The sequence below is a fragment of the Schistocerca gregaria genome, chromosome 4 (assembly GCF_023897955.1).
Source record: "Schistocerca gregaria isolate iqSchGreg1 chromosome 4, iqSchGreg1.2, whole genome shotgun sequence".
In the NCBI taxonomy this organism is placed as follows: domain Eukaryota; kingdom Metazoa; phylum Arthropoda; class Insecta; order Orthoptera; family Acrididae; genus Schistocerca; species Schistocerca gregaria.
Window position 1 is genome coordinate 345055453 of NC_064923.1, and position 22834 is coordinate 345078286.

Consider the following 22834-nt stretch of genomic DNA (forward strand, 5'->3'; position numbering starts at 1 on the left):
CGTCCATGTTTCACTTCCATACATGGCTACACTCCATACAAATACTTTCAGAAATGACTTCCTGACACTTAAATCTATACTCGATGTTAACAAATTTCTCTTCTTCAGAAACGCTTTCCTTGCCATTGCCAGTCTACATTTTATATCCTCTCTACTTCGACAATAATCAGTTATTTTGCTCCCCAAATAGCAAAATTCCTTTACTATTTTAAGTGTCTCATTTCCTAATCTAATTCCTTCAGCATCACCCGACTTAATTCGACTACATTCCATTATCCTCGTATTGCTTTTGTTGATGTTCATTTTATAGCCTCCTTTCAAGACACTATCCATTCCGTTCAACTGCTCTTCCAAGTCCTTTGCCGTCTCTGACAGAATTACAATGTCATCGGCGAACCTCAAAGTTTTTATTTCTTCTACATGGATTTTCATACCTATTCCGAATTTTTCTTTTGTTTCCCTCACTGTTTGCTCAATATACAGATAGAATAACTTCGGGGAGAGGTTACAACCTTGTCTCACTCCTTTCCCAACCACTGCTTCCCTTTCTGGTCCCTCGACTCGTATAACTGCCATCTGGTTTCTGTACAAATTGTAAATAGCCTTTCGCTCCCTGTATTTTACCCCTGCCACCTTCAGAATTTGAAAGAGAGTATTCCAGTCAACATTGTCAAAAGCTTTCTCTAAGTATACAAATGCTAGACACGTAGGTTTGCCCTTCCTTAATCTAGCTTCTAATATAAGTCGTAGGGTCAGTATTGTCTCACGTGTTCCAACATTTCTACACAATCCAAACTGATATTCCCCAAGGTCGGCTTCTACTAGTTTTTCCATTTGTCTGTAAAGAATCTGCATTAGTATTTTGCAGCTGTGACTTAATAAACTGATAGTTTGGTAATTTTCACATCTGTCAACATCTGCTTTCTTTGGGATTGGTATTATTATATTCTTCTTGACGTCTGAGGGCATTTCGCCTGTGTCATACATCTTGCTCACCAGATGGTAGAGCTTTGTCAGGACTGGCTCTCCCAAGGCCGTCAGTAGTTCCAATGGAATGTTGTCTACTCCGGGGGCCTTGTTTCGACTCAGGTCTTTCAGTGGTCTGTCAAACTCTACACGCAGTATTGTATCTCCCATTTCATCTTCATCTACATCCTCTTCCAATTCCATAATATTGTCCTCAAGTACATCACCCTTGTAGAGACCCTCTATATACTCCTTCCATCTTTCTGCTTTCACTTCTTTGCTTAGAACTGGGTTTCCATCTGAGCTCTTGATGTTCATACAAGTAGTTCTCTTATTTCCAAAGGTCTCTTTAATTTTACTGTAGGCAGTATATATCTTACCCCTAGTGAGATAAGCCTCTACATCCGTACATTTGTCCTCTAGCCATCCCTGCTTAGCCACTTTGCACTTACTGTCAATCTCATTTTTGAGACGCTTGTATTCCTTTTTGCCTGCTTCATTTACTGCATTTTTATATTTTCTCCTTTCATCAATTATATTCAATATTTCTACTGTTACCCAAGGATTTCTACTAGCCCTTGTCTTTTTACCTACTTGATCCTCTGCTGCCTTCACTACTTCATCCCTCAAAGCTACCCATTCTTCTTCTAGTGTATTTCTTTCCCCCATTCCTGTCAATTGCTCCCTTATGCTCTCCCTGAAACTCTGTACAACCTCTGGTTCTTTTAGTTTATCCATGTCCCATCTCCTTAAATTTCCACCTTTTTGCAGTTTCTTCAGTTTTAATCTACAGGTCATAACCAATAGATTGTGGTCAGAGTCCACATCTGCCCCTGGAAATGTCTTACAATTTAAAACCTGGTTCCTAAATCTCTGTCTTACCATTATATAATCTATCTGATACCTTTTAGTACCTCCAGGCTTCTTCTATGTATACAGCCTTCTTTTATGATTCTTGAACCAAGTGTTACCTATGATTAAGTTGTGCTCTGTGCAAAATTCTACCAGGTGGCTTCCTCTTTCATTTCTTAGCCCCAGTCCATATTCACCTACTACGTTTCCTTCTCTCCCTTTTCCTACTACCGAATTCCAGTCACCCATGACTATTAAATTTTCATCTCCCTTCACTATCTGAATAATTTCTTTTATTTGATCATTCATTTCTTCAATTTCTTCGTCATCTGCAAAGCTAGTTGGCATATAAACTTGTACTACTGTAGTAGGTGTGGGCTTCGTATCTATCTTGGGCACAGTAATGCGTTCACTATGCTGTTTGTAGTAGCTTACCCGCATTCCTATTTTCCTATTCATTATTAAACCTACTTCCGCATTACCCCTATTTGATTTTGTGTTTATAACCCTGTAGTCACCTGACCAGAAGTCTTGTTCCTCCTGCCACCGAACTTCACTAATTCCCACTATATCTAACTTTAACCTATCCATTTCCCTTTTTAAATTTTCTAACCTACCTGCCCGATTAAGGGATCTGACATTGCACGCTCCGCTCCGTAGAATGCCAGTTTTCTTTCTCCTGATAATGACATCCTCTTGAGTAGTCCCCGCCCGAAGATCCGAATGGGGGACTATTTTACCTCCAGAATATTTTACCAAAGAGGATGCCATCATCATTTAATCATACAGTAAAGCTGCATGCCCTCGGGAAAAATTACGGCCGTAGTTTCCCCTTGCTTTCAGCCGTTCGCAGTAGCAGCACAGCAAGGCCGTTTTGGTTATTTTTACAAGGGCAGATCAGTCAATCATCCAGACTGTTGCCCCTGCAACCGCTGAAAAGGCTGCTGCCCCTCTTCAGGAACCACACTTTGTCTGGCCTCTCAACAGATACCCCTCCATTGTGGTTGCACCTACGATACGGCTATCTGTATCGCTGAGGCACGCAAGCCTCCCCACCAATGGCAAGGTCCATGGTTCATGGGGGGAGGAAGTCCTATAGTTCTTTTTTAAATTCAGGCCCTAATACTGAGAACCCTATCTCTTTCCTGTCAACTACTGTTTCTTCTTCTGTCATGTCATCAGCTAAGTCCTCCCCCTCATAGAGCCATTCAGTGTACTCTTTTCAACAATCTGCTCTCTCCCCTGCATTTAACAGAAGTTCTCATTTCATTCTTAATGTTACCACCCATGCTTTTAATTTCACTGAAGATTGTTTTGACTTTCCTACATGCTGAGTCATTCCTTCTGCCAATCAATTCTTTGTCAATATCTTCGCATTTTTCATGCAGACATTTCATCTTAGCTTCACTGCACTTCCTGTTTATTTCTTTCCTAAGTGACTTGTATCTCTGAATTCCTGAACATTTTTGTACTTCCTTCTTTCGTCGAACAGCTGAAGTATTTCTTATGTTACCCATGGTTTCCTCACAGTTACCTTCTTTGTACCTATATTTTTCATTCATCTCATGTGACTGCCCTTTCTAGAGATTTCCATTCCCCTTTAACTGAACTGGCTAAAAGGCTATTCATTACCACAGTGCCTATAGCTTCAGAGAATTTGAAATGTAGCTCTTCATTCCTTAGCACTTCTGTGTCCCACCTTTTTGTGTGCTGATTATTCTTGACTATCTCTTAAACTTCAGCCTATGCTTTATCAGTACCAAATTATGATCTGAATCTATATCTGCTCCTGCCTTTAAATCCGGTACCTGATTTCAGAATCTCTGCCTGACCATGATGTAATCTAACTGAAATCTTCCCATATCTCCTGACCTTTACCAAGTACACCTTCCCTCTTGTGATTCTTGAACAGAATATTTGCTATTACTAGCTGAAATTTATTGCAAAACTCAATTAGTCTTTCCTCTCTCTCATTCCTAGTACCAAACCCATATTATCCAGTAATGCTTTCTTGTACTCCTTCCCCTACAATCACATTCCATTCCCCATGATTACTTCACTTTTGTCTCCCGTTAAGTACTGAATTACCCGGTCAGTATCCTCCTATACTTTCTCTCTCTCATCATCACCTGCTTGCGATGTTGGTATGTCTACCTGAACTATTGTTGACAGTGCTGGATTGCTGTGGATTCTGATGAGAGCAACCCTATCACTTAACTGTTCACAGTAACACTCTTGCCTACCTTTCTATACGTAACAAATCCTACTCATTTATACCATTTAATGCTGCGGTAGACAGTACCCTATACTTCTCTGGCCAGAAATCCTTGTCTTCTTTCCATTTCATTTCAATGATCCCCACTGTATAAAGATTGAGCCTTAGCATTCCCCTTTCCAGATTTTCTAGCCTCTCTACCAAGTCCAGACTTCTGACATCCCATGCCCCGACTCATAGAAACTTACTCTTTTGAAGGCAGTTTCTCACACTAATGGGAAGTGTGTGTCCTCAACCTCTGTCTACCTCTCTACCGTCTTTGATAAGGCAATCAGCCAAGTGAGGGCGAATTCTTATGCTGGAAGTATATGGCCACCATTGCTGATTATTTTTATTCAAGATTTAAGCAGTGGCGTGGTTTGAACCCAGGACCAAGGACATTTTAATTTCCAGTTAAAAGATGCTAGCCCTAGAGCACAGATTACTGCCTCAGTGTGATTATGTTCCGTAAATGTTCAATGGGACTCAAGCAGGCAATCTGGATGGTCAAATCATTCACTCGAATCATCCAGAATGTTCTCCACACGTCATGAACAGTTCTAGACTGGCAATTGGTGCATTGTCATTCATAAAAATTCCATCATTATTTAGAAATATGAATGACTGCAAATGACTCCAAGTAGCTGAACATAACAATTTGCAGTCAATGATTGGTTCAGTTGGACCAGAGGATCCATTCCATGCAAACACAGCCCACACCATTAGGGGAGCCACCAACAGCTTACACAGTACCTTGTTGACAACTTGGGTCTATGGCTTTGTGGGGTCTGCACCACACCATCAGCTCTTAATAGCTGAAATTGGAACTCATCAGACCAGGCTATGGTTTGCCAGTTGTCTAGGATCCAGCTGATGTACTCACGAGCCCAGGATGGCCCTGCAGGCACTTGCATTGGTGGTCTGCTGCCACGGCCCATTAACACCAGATTTCACCATACTGTTCTAATGCTAGGTTTGTCATACATCTCACATTGATTCCTGTGGTTATTTCATGCAGTGTTGCTTCTTTGTTAGCACTGACAGCTATACACGAACAGAACTGCTCCCAGTCATTGGGTGAACGCCTTCGGCCACTGCATTGCATTGCCTGTGGTGAGAGATAATGCATTATATCATCATATTTGCTATTATAAGCACATTCTTGATACTGTGGATCTCAAAATATTAAATTCCCTTAATGATTTCCAAAATGGAATGTCCCATGCATCTAGCACCTACTACCATTCTGCATTCAAAGTATATTAATTTCCATTGTGTGCCCTTAATCGTCAGAAACCCTTCCACATGAATCACCCACGTGCAAATGACTAGTCCGCCAATGCACTGCCATCTTATACCTTGTGTATGCGATCCTACCACCATCTGTATACGAGGGTCACTCCAAAAGAAATGCACACTATTTTTGTAAAAATGCAGTTTTTATTCTGCATGTGTGAAAGTTTTACAGTGTGTTGACACATTCTTCCCGCTTGTTTTCAAACTTAGTTCAACCAGTTCCCGTGAGTGGTGCAGTAACAGCACGTCTTCAAGAGGGCTGCTACACTTGATGTTCATCAGAGCAACATGCTGTCATAGAATTCCTGTGCTGTGAAAACGAGACAGTGGGGAATATCCACAAGAGGTTTAAAAAGGTGTAAGGAGATGCTGGTGTCGATCGCACTACAGTTAGTCGGTAGGCAAGCAGGTTACGTGATGAAAGTGGGCACGGCAATATTGAGGATTGTGCTCGCAGCGGCAGGCCTCATATTTTACACACTCCAGACAATGTGCAGTGTTAATGAATTGGTGACTGCTCAGAGACATATCACAGCGAACGAATTGTCTCACTACATTGGGATGGGGGGAAGGAAGTGTTTGCAGAATACTGAAAGTGTTGGCGTTAAAAAAGATTTGTGCCAGGTGGGTTCCCAGGATGCTGACAGTGGCTCACAAAGAAACAAGAAAAATAGTATGCAGTGTACTTTTGGAACAGTACGAGAATGGTGAGATGAATTTCTTGGAAGAATTGTGACAGGTGAAGAAACATGGCTCCATCATTTATCACCAGAGACGAAAAGGCAATCAATGGAGTGGCATCATGCAAATTCAACCAAGAAAAAAAATTCAAAACCACACCTTCTGCTGGAAAAGTTATGGCTATTGTGTTTTTTGATTCTGAAGGACTCTTGCTTGTGGACATCATACCAAGTGGAACCACCATAAATTCTGATGCATATGTGATGACACTGAAGAAACTTCAAGCTCGACTGAGTTGTGTTCGACCACATCGGCAAAAGCGGGATGTTTTGCTGTTGCGCGACAATGCTCGGCCACATGTCAGACAAAAAACCATGGAAGTGATCACAAAACTCGGATGAACAACACTGAAACACCTGCCTTACAGTCCTGACCTTTGGGAAACTGAAAGACTCTCTTCGTGGAACAAGGTTTGAAGATGATGACTCCCTTGTGCACGCTGCCAAACAGTGGCTCCAACAGGTTGGTCCAAAATTTTACCATTCGGGTATACAGGCACTGGTTCCAAGATGGCATAAGGCAGTTGAGAGGGAAAATATTATTCCTAAAGGATGAATCTACACACTGTAAAACTTTCAAACGTGTAGAATAAAAAGATGGATTTTTTTAAAAAAATAGCGTGCATTTCTTTTGGAGTGATCCTCGTACATGCATATCGCTGTCTCATCACTCTTGTAACCTATTAATAAGGCGTGTTGTTACCTATACTCCTTCCATTATTTATACTCTGCATACAACTTCCCATTACCACAGGAAGATAGATATAAATGAGGGTTCATATTAATAAACTTTCACTCCATTTCCTTTTTTAGTAGGCACAACAAATAATTGAGAATTCAATGTTTTTATCCATGACAGCAAGATCTTTGGATTTTGAAGAAAGGAAATGTTCGGTGAAATCCACAAAGCATTTTTGCTTAGAATGACGTCTGCAGCTTAGTCACTGAAAAGTGTTTCTCCAGATTTGTGCATCTAAATAATTCAGTTTTAAATGTAGCCTCTGGTGACTGTTGGCTATATTGATGGCTTTTGGAATGATCCATCTTTAGCCCTAATGTCTTATTTGCATTGTCTCCTCCACACTTTTAACTAAAAATAGATATTGCTTCACGTATGTGGGTGTTTGAGGATGTGAAACACCCTGGCATAATAAAACTGCAGTACAAACATGCATTCTGTTCACTCTGATATGTTTCGCTTGATTACAACTAATGTAGATAGCAATTGACAGGTTTTTTCCTTTTTTTCAGCCATGAGGAAGACATGCTACTTCAAAAATAGTATGGAGAGATACAAGTGCACTGACGTCATTGCTGGCAAAAACACATTTCCTACGTCTGACAATTTTTATTCATCCATTATTGATCAAAAACATTATTCAATTTGAACACGAGAGTTTTCAGTTCTGTGAGACACTATCACCTGCAAGAACATCTAACCTAGACTGTTTAGCAAAATATCCATAATTTGTTGCTTCTATAACACTTCTTCAAACAATGTCTTTGTGTTCACCTCCCCTCCCTCTCCCATTCATTTCAGAAAATTTAATCTTACAAAAATTACCGTATCTCCCATTCCCCACATCTAACAGCACACAGCACTCAGTGCATTTGAAATGTTAGTAATAGTCGTATTTCTACAATTTTTTTGTAAACGTATGCATCAATAATTAACTGAAGTAACTGTTATGAACAAGCAGAGGTAATAGTTTAATAATTCAAGCATTGTCAGTAATTAAGAAAGATGATTTTACCTTATATGCACTTTACATCTTATAACTTTTTCATTCATTATTTGTGCCTTTCTTTAATTCTGTTCGCCAACCCACTTGCTCTATAATCAGTTTCCTTCTTCTTTAAGAGAAAACAAGAAGTTGACTCTTGACACTGCTTTCTGCATTTTTATAAAAAAATCAGTTGCTTTCACACAGAAAATTAAAAATACACAGTTCAGAAACTACTTAGTTTAACTACAGTGGTGAATAAATCCATAACACAATTAAATTAAGGAAATATCTATTGAATTTTTTCACGATTTCCTTTTGAGTAGGTTAATAACCATAAATAAAAATAAAAACCAAAGTGGCAGAAAATATTTATTTGTGTTACATAATAATTTGATAAATGACTCTGTTTGACAATGTCTGATGGACTGAGGTAGATTTAAAATAAATGGCAGTGTGTAGCATGGAAACAAAAGGAAATATTTATACAATTAGCAACAGACGTTTATTAGTAATCTGTAAATACTTTCAAATTAACTAAAACACTCATTTTTTTCATTTTACAGTAATTATTATTACATCTCGTGCAAATTACATACCATTAAATGATTCAAGGCATGATCATTGCAAACCTGAAACAATCGCCGAAAACTCGATACCAAATCTCAGCAAAGAACTCTTTCAATGAACATGCATATCTGTTTTTGCTTCCTTCCCCCTTTTACACAAATAACCTTTGAGTATAGTTGTCATCAAACATTAGCAACACTGACCACATTTAATGCATCAATAGTTAAAATTAAGCTCCCAGAAGGATATATTGCACTCCCCTCTTTTATTGAAAAGGAGTATCACTACCACTCTCTCAATTTGAGAATTTTCAATGTACAGAATAAGTTTGAGGCTGGCTGATATTAATGAGGAGCATAATATCTGAAGTCTTACACAATTACGAGTTTTAGGAAAAATGCATCTTCCTCATATTTTATTTTCAAAAGTGAGGAAGTGCACAATATGACAAGAACCTGATATAATCATTCCAGTAGGATATAGATAGAAAGTAGACTTCACTGCAACCCTCTCGAAGACTTTAAAAAGGAGTATTTGCCATGCACAAAAATTATTGCACATTTACTGAGGATAAATGTCCCAAAAGTGAGAAAACAACATGCTGTACAAGAATAAGTTTCAACAACTGAAACATATTTCTTCTGATAATTAAAACAATTAAAAGAACACACATTTCACACAGCACCACTTATACAGTTTTATAATGGAACGTAAGATGCAACATGTAACTAATGACTGAATGTGTGCAGGTATACTTTTGTGAGTCACAGTTAATTTGACTATGGTATATGATTAATGTATGTGTAAAGATGTGTTGGGAGACAGCAGACCTTTCTGAGGGGGAGGGGGGAGGGTGTGTGATTGCAAATATACAACATAAGATGGATATGTAATGGAAGATCACAGAAAATTAGAATAATTTCCACCCACTATGCACAAGCCACTTCAGCTACTGGATCACATTTTATGTTGCACATGCAATTCAGGTATTTTGAGGAGCAAGCAGCCCTTTGAAACATTTAAATGTGGTCAGTCATCATGAAATTAAAGTGCTGCAAGAAAATTGCTCAACAAAGAAGTGTAAAAGAAAAATAATATGTTGTGAGATGCTCAATTTTCTGTTTCTTCTTCTTTTTCTTTTTTTTGAACAATTAATTTGTGGAATTTCAACACGAATGAATTTTAGAATATACCGAAAACTAACACCTACTTGCCAATAACACTAATTTTAAAGTAATTAAGTCACATATGTAGAATGGGACATCATTATCCACCTTCTCCAAGAAGAATATTCAGCTCAACTATGGCTTACGCCTAGAATACTTCAGTTTCTTTACCAGAAACATTCACCTCAATACAAGGTAAAGTAACTAGAAGTTACAAAAAGTAGCTTTGGCAGTTCTAGTCCATCACTAATCTTCAGGAAACTTTGTATTAAAATATTCTGGTTAATGGATAATGAGCCCATTTATGGTACATCAAAATTTCAAAAACTTTTACATCCAAACACACTTTAAGAATAATTGCTTTATTTTTAAAAATAAATTTCATATCAACATTGAAATATTTGTTCAGTATTTTGTAGGTCATTACCAAGCTTGGTTCTGACAACTAAGCAGTCCACTTTTTGAGCACATTCAGAGCATAAGGGAGTACTTGAAAAGGCACAAGTCAATTGCTAGATTTGCAGACTGTGCAGGTCAAAAACTTAATCAAATTTGTCTTCTAGGGGAAATGGACTGTAACTCATTCTCACACTGATACCAAATGTGATACAGTTAATGTTAATTATAATGCATTAGCTCTCATCATCTATAATTCCATTACAAGTGGGGGAGGGAGGGTTGGGCAGGGGGGGGGGAGAGATGGATTCAATAAATAAATACGCAAACAAACCTGCTATGTGAATGGAAATAGCATTAAATTCTAGGAAATAGACATCCCCTATAAAGAGAGGATTTTAATTGGTTAAAATGCAAGTTGTTAACTGCAAATGTAAAAATTAATGTTTGATTTAATAATGCTGTGGGGCAAAAGGTGTGGCAAAACCAAACTAACATATCCATTTCAAATATAAATCGATTCAGTTTCTGAGGTTCATGTAGAGCCTTTAATGTCAGCAATTGAACTGTGCCTTCAATTACAGACCTGTGAACTACTGTTCCTCAAGAATACAACACACTTACAATGTTCTCCTATTACGACTACACAATGAGAACACCAGAAAGCGTGCAGTATCATGCCTACTAGCAGAAACATTCAAGAGCTTCCATAACTACAATGTAACGTTTTTTAATAGTTATAGTACCAGTTTTTTTTTATCAAACTTAGTTTGACTGAAAATGATCAAATTTACACTATAATTTTACTAGCTTCAGGCACCAAGATGAATATAATTTTCCTGTCATTAATAATCAATACATCCTGATGACAAAGAAAAAAGTAATGTTGCTGTACCATTTCACACATTGTAGTAAGATAGTACAGCAACAGGTACTCTAATACCACACAGAACAATGAACAACTTAGTACAAATAAACAAAATTTAACATACAATTTTAACAACAGTAGAACATTTTAGTGTTGATTTAATACATACATCAAATAAACATATAACTTTATCATTATTTACATAGTCATAATGATAACTCATGTCATGATACTCATAAAAAATTACTCTCTGTGGACTGCAGTCAGGAAAACTGCTCTCAGAAGCTTAAAATGTATTAAGACAGAGGTGTGAATGAAAGGCTTCATTATGTTCTGTTGTATCACTGGAATATGCAATTTAGTTTGATGCTGCAGCATAATTTGCAAAGGACACAAGAACTGAAGCTAGTCAACAGTCCAGTGATTTTTATGGAATTTTTAAAATTAAAGAAAAAATATCTGTTATCGTAACAAGACAAAGGAGTCATTTAGTCATATAGCAAACCGAACTGTGCTTTATTTTTGTTATAGTCACAAATATTTCACAGACTTTTATTCACACCTACACCCTGAGAAAAATGGTATGTTTGTTAAATGTTAAAAATGGTTAAATTTGGTACAAGAAATTATTTCATGTACAGGTGCATACTCATTTAAACTATGGATACATATACCGAAAAATCCATGTTCTTTATTTATTTGTGTTCACATATATTATAATAAAGTTTCTCAATACACATATTTGAATACCATCAAACATTAATGCAATTTTTTGTAAATATCCAATACACATTACAGACAAAAACAATAACTATCCACATTCCACATAATAATGCAATTTTATGTCACCTGTAAGTTAATATTTAATTTCTAGTAGGGAGATCCAAAAAATAAGTTATACATTACATGAGAAACTGTAATGTAAATTTGTACATGGCACCAGTTTTTATAGGTAAATTAATGTGCCAATCATACCTATAAGGCACCCATCAGAATCAATGTTAGGCGATGACAAATTTTCTGCCAAACATATACCTTCTTTTTTTTTTAGATTCATCTGATGTGCCTGCTAAGGTGTACATGAACTTGCATTAATAAAGTAGGATGACACACTATTGAGTAACATAAAACATCAAGTGTCTAACAGGCAAATTCAGTTGCATTGCTAATGAAGCAAAACATTACCAATGGCACCCATTCACACACTGATGAAATTCCTTGCAGGAAATTCTTTTCTGAGCATTATTTTTGTGTGACATTCTTGGTTACTGAAGGTAATATAGCAGAATGATGATTGTTCAACCTTATTTAAATGACAGCAAGAATGAAAACATGAGAAGTGCAACATCACAATGTTTACAAATACAAAATATTTGTTTGGAATATGGTACCAAAACTTAAAACACATACACACACATGTGCACTAATCAGCACTGTGGATGATGGTGTGATTACAAACAATATTTGGCAACAGCATGTTGTCTGCTGTGTACACCTAGAACACTTCACAATACTTTTAATTTTTCATGCAAAGTTCTGTATCTAATCCACAATCAACAAGTAAATATCTAGAGTAACTTTGTTGGATAAACAAACTATATGTTTTATGGTGTCACAATCGCTTTCAAAACTAAAAATTTGGTGCAGCAGATAATTACAAGTGTGTGAAGTTGTGCAACTCTCAAGACTATTGTAATATACTTTGTCCGTATTAATAATTCATTTGATTTTTCTTCATTAGCAAAGACAAGACATCGAAACATGAAGACATTTAAAATGTTCAATATACATGGCAAATATTTTTTTAACATATCCAACATGAAAGACACAAACAACCCGAGCATAGAAGTTTTTTGAAGTTGTAACATATCAAAGAAAATGCTTATTTTTTACACCTATTTTCACACAGATTATACAATGCACTTAATTTTATAGCTGTTACAAATTTCACTATATTTCAAATCTGAAAGCAATGTACAGAATTTCTGAACACTGGATTGAATCTAAGAGCAAGTAACAAGATGCAACACTGATGAGGAGGAGTGTGTATCACACCCCCTGAAATAATTTCCTGTTTCTTTTTTTGTATATAAAAAAAAGACTGGGTAATACAAGCATTTCCATACATAACAAATTTTGGTTTCAATAGGCTTAAAATCAACAATCACATAGATCCAGTTAATATAATTCACATTCCATTACTGATAATTTGTGTAACTATACATGTACACACATTTTTTTTTTTTAATTTTCTTACAACTATGCACAGCTCTATATTTATGACTGTACAACAGATATTACCCAATAAAATAAACATCAAATAATAATAAAAACAATTACATATATTACATCTGAAACTAAGGTCACTGGTATAAAAAAATCACTGAAGATACATTGACAATGATGACTGGGTTTCACTCCCCACATATAGTTTTTATTATTTTCATTCATTACCTATGTCTGTTGCAAATATGCAAACGCACGCGCGCCCACACACACACACACACACACACACACACACACACACACACACACACACACACACAGAAGAGAGAGTTATCATTGCCTATAAAAAATCATTTGTTTTTCATACTGGCATGGGTGTACACACACACACACACACACACACACACACACACACACACACATTATTTAATAGCATACAACAAGGTGGATGGGACAGACATGCAAGTCCCCCACAATCACAGGACCAGCATCATTTTTCCACATACCACGCCACAAATTAAGGTGCAGCAACACCACTTTTTTTGAGCGATTTAAAAAATCTCTTCGGGGAAAAAGACTCTTATATACAAAGCTAACGACTCATTTGAAGCCATTACTGTACATATGACCTAGTGGCCACCTACAATAATATCCATGTCATGAATACTGCAGATAATTCCTAGTGGCCTTCCACAGCTGAACACTCACTATCAACCATCAACATTGGTGCCAAGTGTGAAAAACTACATTATTTATATATTTATATATATATATATATATATTCACAAATGTGAATTTACAGCAACTGGTGAGGACTACTTACCCGTTTAGTTTTTTGTTTTCCAGGACTATGACAAGGTTATTTTAGTATGTACTTTTCAAAAGAATTTTCATATAAAAATCCAAAGTGTAAATTTATATCAACACACATGGAGAACAAATGAAATTTATAAACAAATTTGCAATTTGTAGCCCACCAGTAAAATATCAGCAGCCACACCTCTATTAAAAAATCAAATTCTCTCTCTCTCTCTCTCTCTCTCTCTCTCTCTCCACACACACACACACACACACACACACACACACACACACATTGCTAAGCACGAGTGTGTGCTGTAAACACACACACACACACACACACACACACACACACACACACACAAATATTACATTAAATGTTTGCTTAATTTGTACAGCATTTATCTTGTACTTGTTCACAGACATTAATATCTGCCTTAATATTATATATAGTTTACATTTCTTTTGTATTCTGTGTATATTTTCTTTTGCAATAAATAAGACAATTATCTGCCAGGCAGCACGAGAAACGGGGTGATATAGGAAGCAAGCAATATATGAGAAAGTTTGGAGATATGAAACCAGAGTGCATTAGATGCAACCTGCAATGTAACCTTTCCAAACTCTGGCAGTAACAATAGCACCGGAACATTGTCAAATTGTGGTGAAAACTGCAAAATGTGATACTGTGTTAGCAATAGTTACTCTGTAATGAGCTGGATAGTTTTCAAAAGGAATTTGTACTTTCAAGGAACAAAACCCAGCCAGTAATGTAAGTATCTAACAAATGTGGAGCAACAACCACAATCTAGAAGATAAAAAGAATACAAGTTAAAAAAATACAGAGATTCCACAAACTCCTGTTCATTGGACCCAATGGACGTTAAGTTTCTGTGCTACAAAACATCTGCATTAAACCATCTGAGGATATCAAAATGTCATTATAAATACTAGTCTGAGGTAATGTGTAATACTATATTAAATGTAAATTGAGGTAGCATGGTATGTCTGAGACAGTAACTTCTCACACATGTACAAATATATAATGCCTGAAAATTACCTGAGTTCCAGTTGTGACAGTCTCAAGAAAGAAATGTACACATATATGATGAGTGTTCATAATAACTGGAGATTCAGAATGATACAGAACATTTCAAAGGAATATCAATAGTACAAGGAGGATTGTGATTAGTACAATTGTTTTAATGCAATAATGCACGACGTATAGAAATTTTCTGTCATTAATGGAGCTCTTGACAGAGAACCAGATGCAATACCCAAGAATATGTATTAAAGTGAGGTAGGTAGCTTTGTGCTATTGCATCTAGTTCAGCTGTGCCCTGAGATTATATTAGGTAAAGTAAACTAGTAAGACCAAGTGTTTGTGGAATCATCTTAAATTCAAAAAAGTGATGCATTATTTAAACTATTGGCTCTAAAAATGAATACATTAATTGAGAAAGCTGTGAAATACTTTTCGTACACTAGCATTACACAACTAAATATTTTATATCACTTTGTGTATTACTGCCTACAAAACTACATTATGACAATTGCCAAAATAATAAAATCTGTGCATTTACTACAAAGCACATTGAACATTTGTTTAACACAATACCAAATTTGTTTCTAAAAATTTGTACTTCAAATGAAATGTGTACTGCAACTGTAACAAGTTCACTTGCACAGACAGCAGTGACATTCATATAAAATATTATTAAAACACATAAAATACACAATTATGTGAAACATTAAATCCCTGAAATGAATTCCTGAGATTGTTTTCTGTTGTGTTATTCTACAGTTAACGAATCAAAGCACATCTAATCATGAATTCTGTAACAGTGTCCTTTTCCCAAAGAATTTGGGTAAGTAACCGACAAAGCCTCAACCAATCATTCACTTTCTTCAGTTCTCTGCTGACCCTGCTTAAAAATGTAGTGACAGTTCAAGGATGAAAGAACTTGAACCCAGCATCACAAAACATATCTACTTTACTGTGGATTGCAGCTATTAAATGAGACGGAATGGTCATAACAATTTCCCACTTCCCATAAATAAGGAGAAAGGACCATTTATTATATACATGACTATTTAGAAAACTGTGGGCATGTGAGCATGGAACTGGGTGTACAGTAATGTTACATCCAGTTTAAAGATGAAATACTTAGTAATTTGAAACCTTGTATTCCAATTCATCTTCTAGGTCAATCCAAGGAAACAATATTTCACCACAATTCAACTCACAGATACCCGTCAGAAAGGTTAGCATTAATACTTTCAACATTGCAAATGCAATACACTGCTGTAATACAAATGCAAGTTATTACTCCTGCTTAGTAAAGAAGAGTTGCCAGTAATTTGATTTACCCGTTTCATCACAAAGCACATAGTGCATCAAACAAATTTCTTACGTATAAAAAAGGGCCAATAATAAATTTTTCTGTAAAATGTTAGTAAATAAATACAGAAATAAGACTTCCATAAAAACAAACAACATTAAAATCTAAATTCTGTTACTTAAACCAATAACCATAGCCCATGATTAAAAGCACCAAAACACATAAAATCTAAAAGGCATTGTCAATTGCTTCAAACATAAAAATTTATCAACAATGAAAAACAAGTGAGAAAGAACCCACAAGCCAATTTCCATCCCCACATGCACAAAACTATGCAGTAAAGAAAATGACACTATGCCTGATTTTTCTCTGCTCAACAGAGGTTTGGATATGGTGTAAATAACAATGTGATTTCTACTGTACACTCCTTTGCACCACAGATGACAAGGTGCACGCAAAAGACACTTTAATGAGGAAGACCACAGACTACTGGTCTTTGTACTGTTAACACGCTATTTCAACAATGTAATAATATAGATCTTATATTACATAAACACAAAAATCGAGATAGACTATTTCACACATCTCCAAGCATTCACTCCCATATCTCTCACACTGTTTGCAGTTATAACATCTGCTTAGGTGCTACCTTGACTGCTGTGTTATGATGATCGGTACACACATTACTTTCACTTGTACAACTCTGAAATCACTTTTCTTGCACTTTCCAACTGTAACAACATAGTTTCATTACAAACAACAAAAATCACCAAGAAATAAAACTACGTCTTATAGTTTCTACAAGTTCAAAATTTACACATTCACAAAAAAGAACAAATAAAAAGTTGCTACGATCCTACACTTGTGACATTTAAAATGCCAACTACCTGAGATTGCATAGGGAAAACCTATCAAACAAGAACATGACTGTAAATCAAGCAATGGCTTTCTCCTCAAATAGGAAAAATATAAGGACATCGGTAAAAAGTACCTCCTAGAAAATGCAGTATTTAAAATAGCTGTATAAAATAACAGTTTTTGCATTCTTGTGATGCTTGATCCTGAGTTCTGTAAAAACTGTCATGAAATGTATCATTTCAGATCTGTCAAACACTGTACAGATTAATAACAATGGATATATATGAATATGCACATTATTCTTGTATGTAAACTGGAATCTATAAACTGTGTACAAATAATGTTATGACCAAATTACTGACAAACATCTATACACTACAGGAAAACATTGACTAGGAGCGAACAGTAAACATGAATATAAATATTGTGTGTATATAGAATATCTTAAAGAAACAGGATGAGAAGAGGTCAAATAATCATTAAGAAATAGACTGGTGTGAGGACAGAAAGACATAATAATTTAGCATTGCTGAAGTGCTGTGTGAACTAAGCTACAACTGCAACGTAAGCTGACTTCCTTCTACTGGGTGTACTCCAATAATAAGCTCATATTCAAAATTCCTAAAGATTCTTTAAAAAATAAAATACTTTATACATTGTGTATAGCGGTGATTTGGCACTAGATATTTTACTGTCCCTGATAACCCATCTGAATGGGGCCTGATAAATAAAAATATCTTCATTTACTACTGATTCCTGAGATGTAAAAGATGTGAGGTTGCACATTTCAATGACTAGTTATCTAACAGGAAAATGGCAATAATTTCTGTTTTAAATGACGGAATATCATAACAAAATAATGTGTACAACTTTAAATTGCTCAGTGTATCTTAAACATAACCCTCTTGTGGTCTTTAAGCCCACTGGAAGCAAGATGTTTAGGATGCAATTGAACAAGTTTATAGTATGTACACGCAATGCAAGTTGGTAATAAAATTGCAAACCACAAGTTATGGAGGGCAACAGTTTTATCATCACCCCTAGAAGAGGTTTGATAAAATTTTAACTGTATTAAATGTACAAATACACAATCAAACTATTATTTGAAGTTCAAATGTACATTTCAAAGCAGAACACAATTTACCACCAACTGCAATTCAAAAATTCTCATTTTGTAGCTTATCAGTGAGGCACCATTGTAGATAAACTGCTGCCTTTGGGCAACGAGATGAGGACAGCAATGAAGTTCATAAAGCCCTTTCTGTCATATATGTTTGCAGTTGCAAGCAAAAGTCATTTGCAATAACAAAATTTTGTGTTCTTGTGTCAAAGAGAGCCAATTAGTCCTCAGATATATGTCAGTGAGAAGAAAGAATTCTGAAGAAATAAAGAGAAAAAAAAAGAAAAAAAAGAAAGATCTGTTAACAGTTAACAGTACACTGTTTTACATTTCCTTAAACAATATAACATTTTTCATTTAATAATATATATATATCTATATATATAGATTTGTATATATCAATAATATATTTATGTATAAGATCGTTTGAGGTATTTCTGTTACTGTTGATTGGCTTGAGTTTACTGGTTGTTGTGATTATGGACTTGAGCTTGCTGGAACACTTTCAAGCTATATTCTGTTTTGTGCTCACGGGCAATGTGACGACGAACTGTATTGTTGCGGGTGAAGGTACGGCTGCAGAATGGACATGGAACCCGTATACCCTGGTGACGCTGCCGAATGTGTGCCCGCAAGTTCGTTTCATAGCCATACAGACGCTCACAAAATGGGCACTTCAGTTTTTTGCCTGGAAGTAAATAAATATTTTCTTTTTGTAAATAATAATTTTTTGAGAAGTATACAAGAAAAGAAAAACAGTTATTACTAATGGCAAAATATAAATACATGAAACACAGTGTTACAAGGATAGAAATTCCTGGGTGGAAAAATATGTGAAATAAAGGAAAGACAACCACAAACCTACCACACAAACACACAAAGAAACTATATGGATGGATGCTTGTATTCATACTAGAAAAAGGGCAAGAGCTTGAAAGCTAATGTTAACTGTTTTCTATTACATGTTTCTGTGTGCCACACACAAACAGCCTGTTGGCAAGTGGTTACTTTTCCCTTATTTAACATATTTTCTACATATAGCATTGGATTATACACTCAGACATTTATGTAATGTCCCACTAATGTATTACTGTTGGAATTGCAACACTTCCTCTCGATGTTGGATTACCTCCAAAAAGTATTTCAGTAACTAATAACTGATATTTGATAGCGAGTTAAACCTTCTTGTATGGCTACATGCTTGTATGACTATCTGCATTTTTAGAGTGTTGTAGATGGGACGATGTGTGGTGGATAATCTTCTTTTCTTCAAATGTTTTATGCTGCAGCTTGCATTACTACAGCAATAATCCATTCAAATGTCACAAGGAATGTAAATGTCAACTTACAATGGCTATGACAGAACCACACAAATAAAACAAATGCAGATCGTAACTGTTTCCCACAGATAACTACAATATGTGAAAAATGTGAACAAGGAATAACTATGATGCAGAATATATACTGATATCAGAACAGTATAAAACTGGATACAAACTAGGAAGGCAATATTTATCATAGAAACGGAATTTGCTATGAGCTTCAGTACAATGCTTATATTTCTATAATTTAGGAGTAAAGGAGACCACTTGCCAAAGAGCAGAAGTGCTGAGTTATTGAAAACCACACACAAAAGACAAAGGAAACTTCCTAACTTTCAGGATAACTCTGTTGACAACCTACAGTACTAACACACACACACACACACACACACACACACACACACACACACACACACACGGCAGGACTGGAGAAGAAAGTGCTGTGTTGATGGATTGGGCACATCTGGCACCAGGTCCTTTGTCGGGATACAAATGCTTGGCTAGGAATTGGGGACGAGAGTGGCATAGGGATGAACCAAGATGATTTATAGGTTGTGTGGGTGTTGAAATACCACTTTAGGAGGCTAGAAAGGATCTTGGGTAGGATGTCCCTCATTTCCAGCCATGACAATGGATAATCAAAGCTCAGGAGAAGGATATGGTTCACTGTTCTGCTACAGCACAATGCTATGTGATGAAATGACACAGGAAATCAGATTTTGGACTATTTTTGGGTGGAGGGGGGTAGTGCCTGTCCATTAGCCTCCCCCTCTGCTACCACTACCCCATACATCCTAGACCACCTGCTGAAACGCATTCCTGGCACTCTGTTTTCAGCCAACACAATGTAGGGACACAAGTGTGTGTGTTGTGTTGTGTGTATGTCTTTTAGAGAGAGAGAGAGAGAGAGAGAGAGAGAGAGAGAGAGAGAGAGAGAGTTTTCTTTCTCTTTCGTGTGCAGCTGTTAAAGACTCAGTATTTCTTGTTTTTGTCTGTGGTCTCCCCTAGTCGTAAATTAGTTACATTCAGTCAGAACTTTTGTTACTATATTTATACTGTTTAGTGGCTCCCTTCCATTATAAACCTCATACTGTCTTCCCCTCAGTATGTCCTCGTAATTTATGTCTACTTTTTCTCTCCCATACTGTGTTCGCATGTGTTCCTACATGTTCACATGTTTTCCTATGTTTTTCTTCTCACCTTTATTACACACATGCATCACTGGCCCTTTTGTGACAGCTTGTGGCACCGGTAACATCCATTTCGACTATGTCACGTGCTATTCTATGAACCACACATCAATCAAATCACAGATAAAACACTGTCCTCACAACAAAACTCTACATTTTATCTCCAAATTGACCCATCCCTATTCACACACCGCTCTCACTGGAATTATGTGTGCTTTAATTTGTTGCGCATGACAATAACTTACATGCAGTTAAATATCCCCACAACACAGAACTATCCTACTGCCCTCATCACAAATTCTTCCAGACTTTTCATTTCCCAAAAGTCCATTTTCTACATCCCACCCCTCCTTTCACAACCACCTTAATCTTTGCACATTCCACTAGTCCCTATCCCTCACAAATGTGATACTGCAGAGAAACATCTCTCCCAGAACTGTCTATGCTCTCTCCACAAGATATTGTTACTTGGCAATCCTAACAATATAAACATCTCCAAAATTGAAACTCTTGCCCTCCAATACCTTGAAGAGCATTGCAGACACTAACTCTGTAAACTGTACAACCTTCTGACATACTTATCCCACCATGGAGCAACACTACCAATCAGCACCTATCCTAACTACAGGAATCCCCCTGCAATCCTTCATAGCACCCAGGCACTGCCGAGCTGACCTATTCAATTTACCCCATGCTCCAAAACTTCCTCCGACACTGTACAAAATCCAGAACCCAAACAAAATAAAACGTTGTTAACCATTCCAAAATCTCCAATCCTACAGAAGTTTCAGTCCTATAAAAGCTCCTCACCTGCAGCTCCACCCCCCCCCCCCCCCCCGCACCACACACACACACACAAGTTTAACCATGATGGACTTGAAAAAGATCTACAAATCTCCACTCTCTCTTCTCCCAACCCCTTAAAGTTGAAACACATCTTTGCTACCAATCCCTCTAACCAAAACACACCTAATTCCAACACTGAACTATGCCTCTTCCAGTTTATACCACCAACCAAGGCCCTCCCCCCTTCCTACTTAGCCAACCCTTTCCTTGCCTTCCATGTGGCCTGATCATTCTTCCTTCTTCCCCCAATGCACCTCTCCAAGAACACTAATCTCTAACAGAAGAAAAGACAGCCATTCACAGCCTCATAACTGACCCTGACCTAATCATCCTCCCTGTAAACAAATGTTCCACCACTGTTGTGATGAATCACAGTGACAATCTGACAGAACACTTCTGCCAACTGTCTGGCTTCTCTACCAACTAGTGCTGCCATAGCAATCCCACCCCATTTATAAAATATAACCTCCAATCACTACTGAACTCTTTAGGCCCATCCCAGAACCTTGCCTCAAGTACACCTTTCTCTTCACTCCAACGAAACCCTGCATACCCACCTTCTATGAATTCCCCAAAATCTATAAACCCAACAATCCTAGTTCCTACCAAAAGAATTTTCACTCTTGTTGACCAACACCACCAACCAACTCCTCAAAGCCTAGTCTCTCACATCAAAGATAGTAGCCATCCTCACCCCTTTCTCACCAGAATACCTCATCACTGTTGATGCCAGCTCCCTATATACCAGCATCCCTCAGCCCATGGCCTTATAGAAACCTGCTACCTCATTTCTCATGTACCTTACCAACTATATCCTCACACTAACTACTCCTCCTTTGATGGGAAGGCATATAAATAAATCTTCAGCACAGCCATGGGTCCCTCCTATGTCACCTTTTTTAATGGGCCATCTCAATGAAAGTTTCTGAGCCTCCCAAAACCCAAACCTCGTGTCTGGTTCATGTTCATTCGTCATACCTTCATGATTTGAGCTCAGGGCCAAGACACCACTATCCTAATTTTTACACAATCTCAACACTTTCTCTCCCAGTTGCTTCACCTGGTCCTCCTCAATCCAACATGTCATTTTCCTGGGCATTGACCTCCACTTCTCTGATGGCCCCATCCACACCTCTGTCCATATTAAACACCCTAACCACAACCAGTACTTACATTCTGATAGCTGTCACTCCTTCCACATCAAAAACTCGCTATTGTATAGTCTAGCCACCTGTGGATGACGTATCTGCAGTATCCTGAAGGTCTCACAAAGGCCTTCACAGACAGACATTACCTTCCA

The 22834-nt window shown here is 37.0% G+C and overlaps 1 protein-coding gene across 2 annotated transcripts in view; it reads right to left on the minus strand.

The window, feature by feature from the left end:
* Window positions 1-8191: 8191 nt before the first annotated feature.
* Window positions 8192-22834, minus strand: part of LOC126365756 (zinc finger protein chinmo-like) — a 126254-nt gene continuing 111611 nt past the window's right edge. For both annotated transcript variants that reach the window (XM_050008253.1, XM_050008254.1), the window contains exon 6: window positions 8192-18864. In XM_050008253.1, coding sequence (XP_049864210.1) covers window positions 18638-18864 — 227 coding nt within the window. In that variant the 3' untranslated portion in view covers window positions 8192-18637. The remainder of the gene's footprint in view (window positions 18865-22834) is intronic.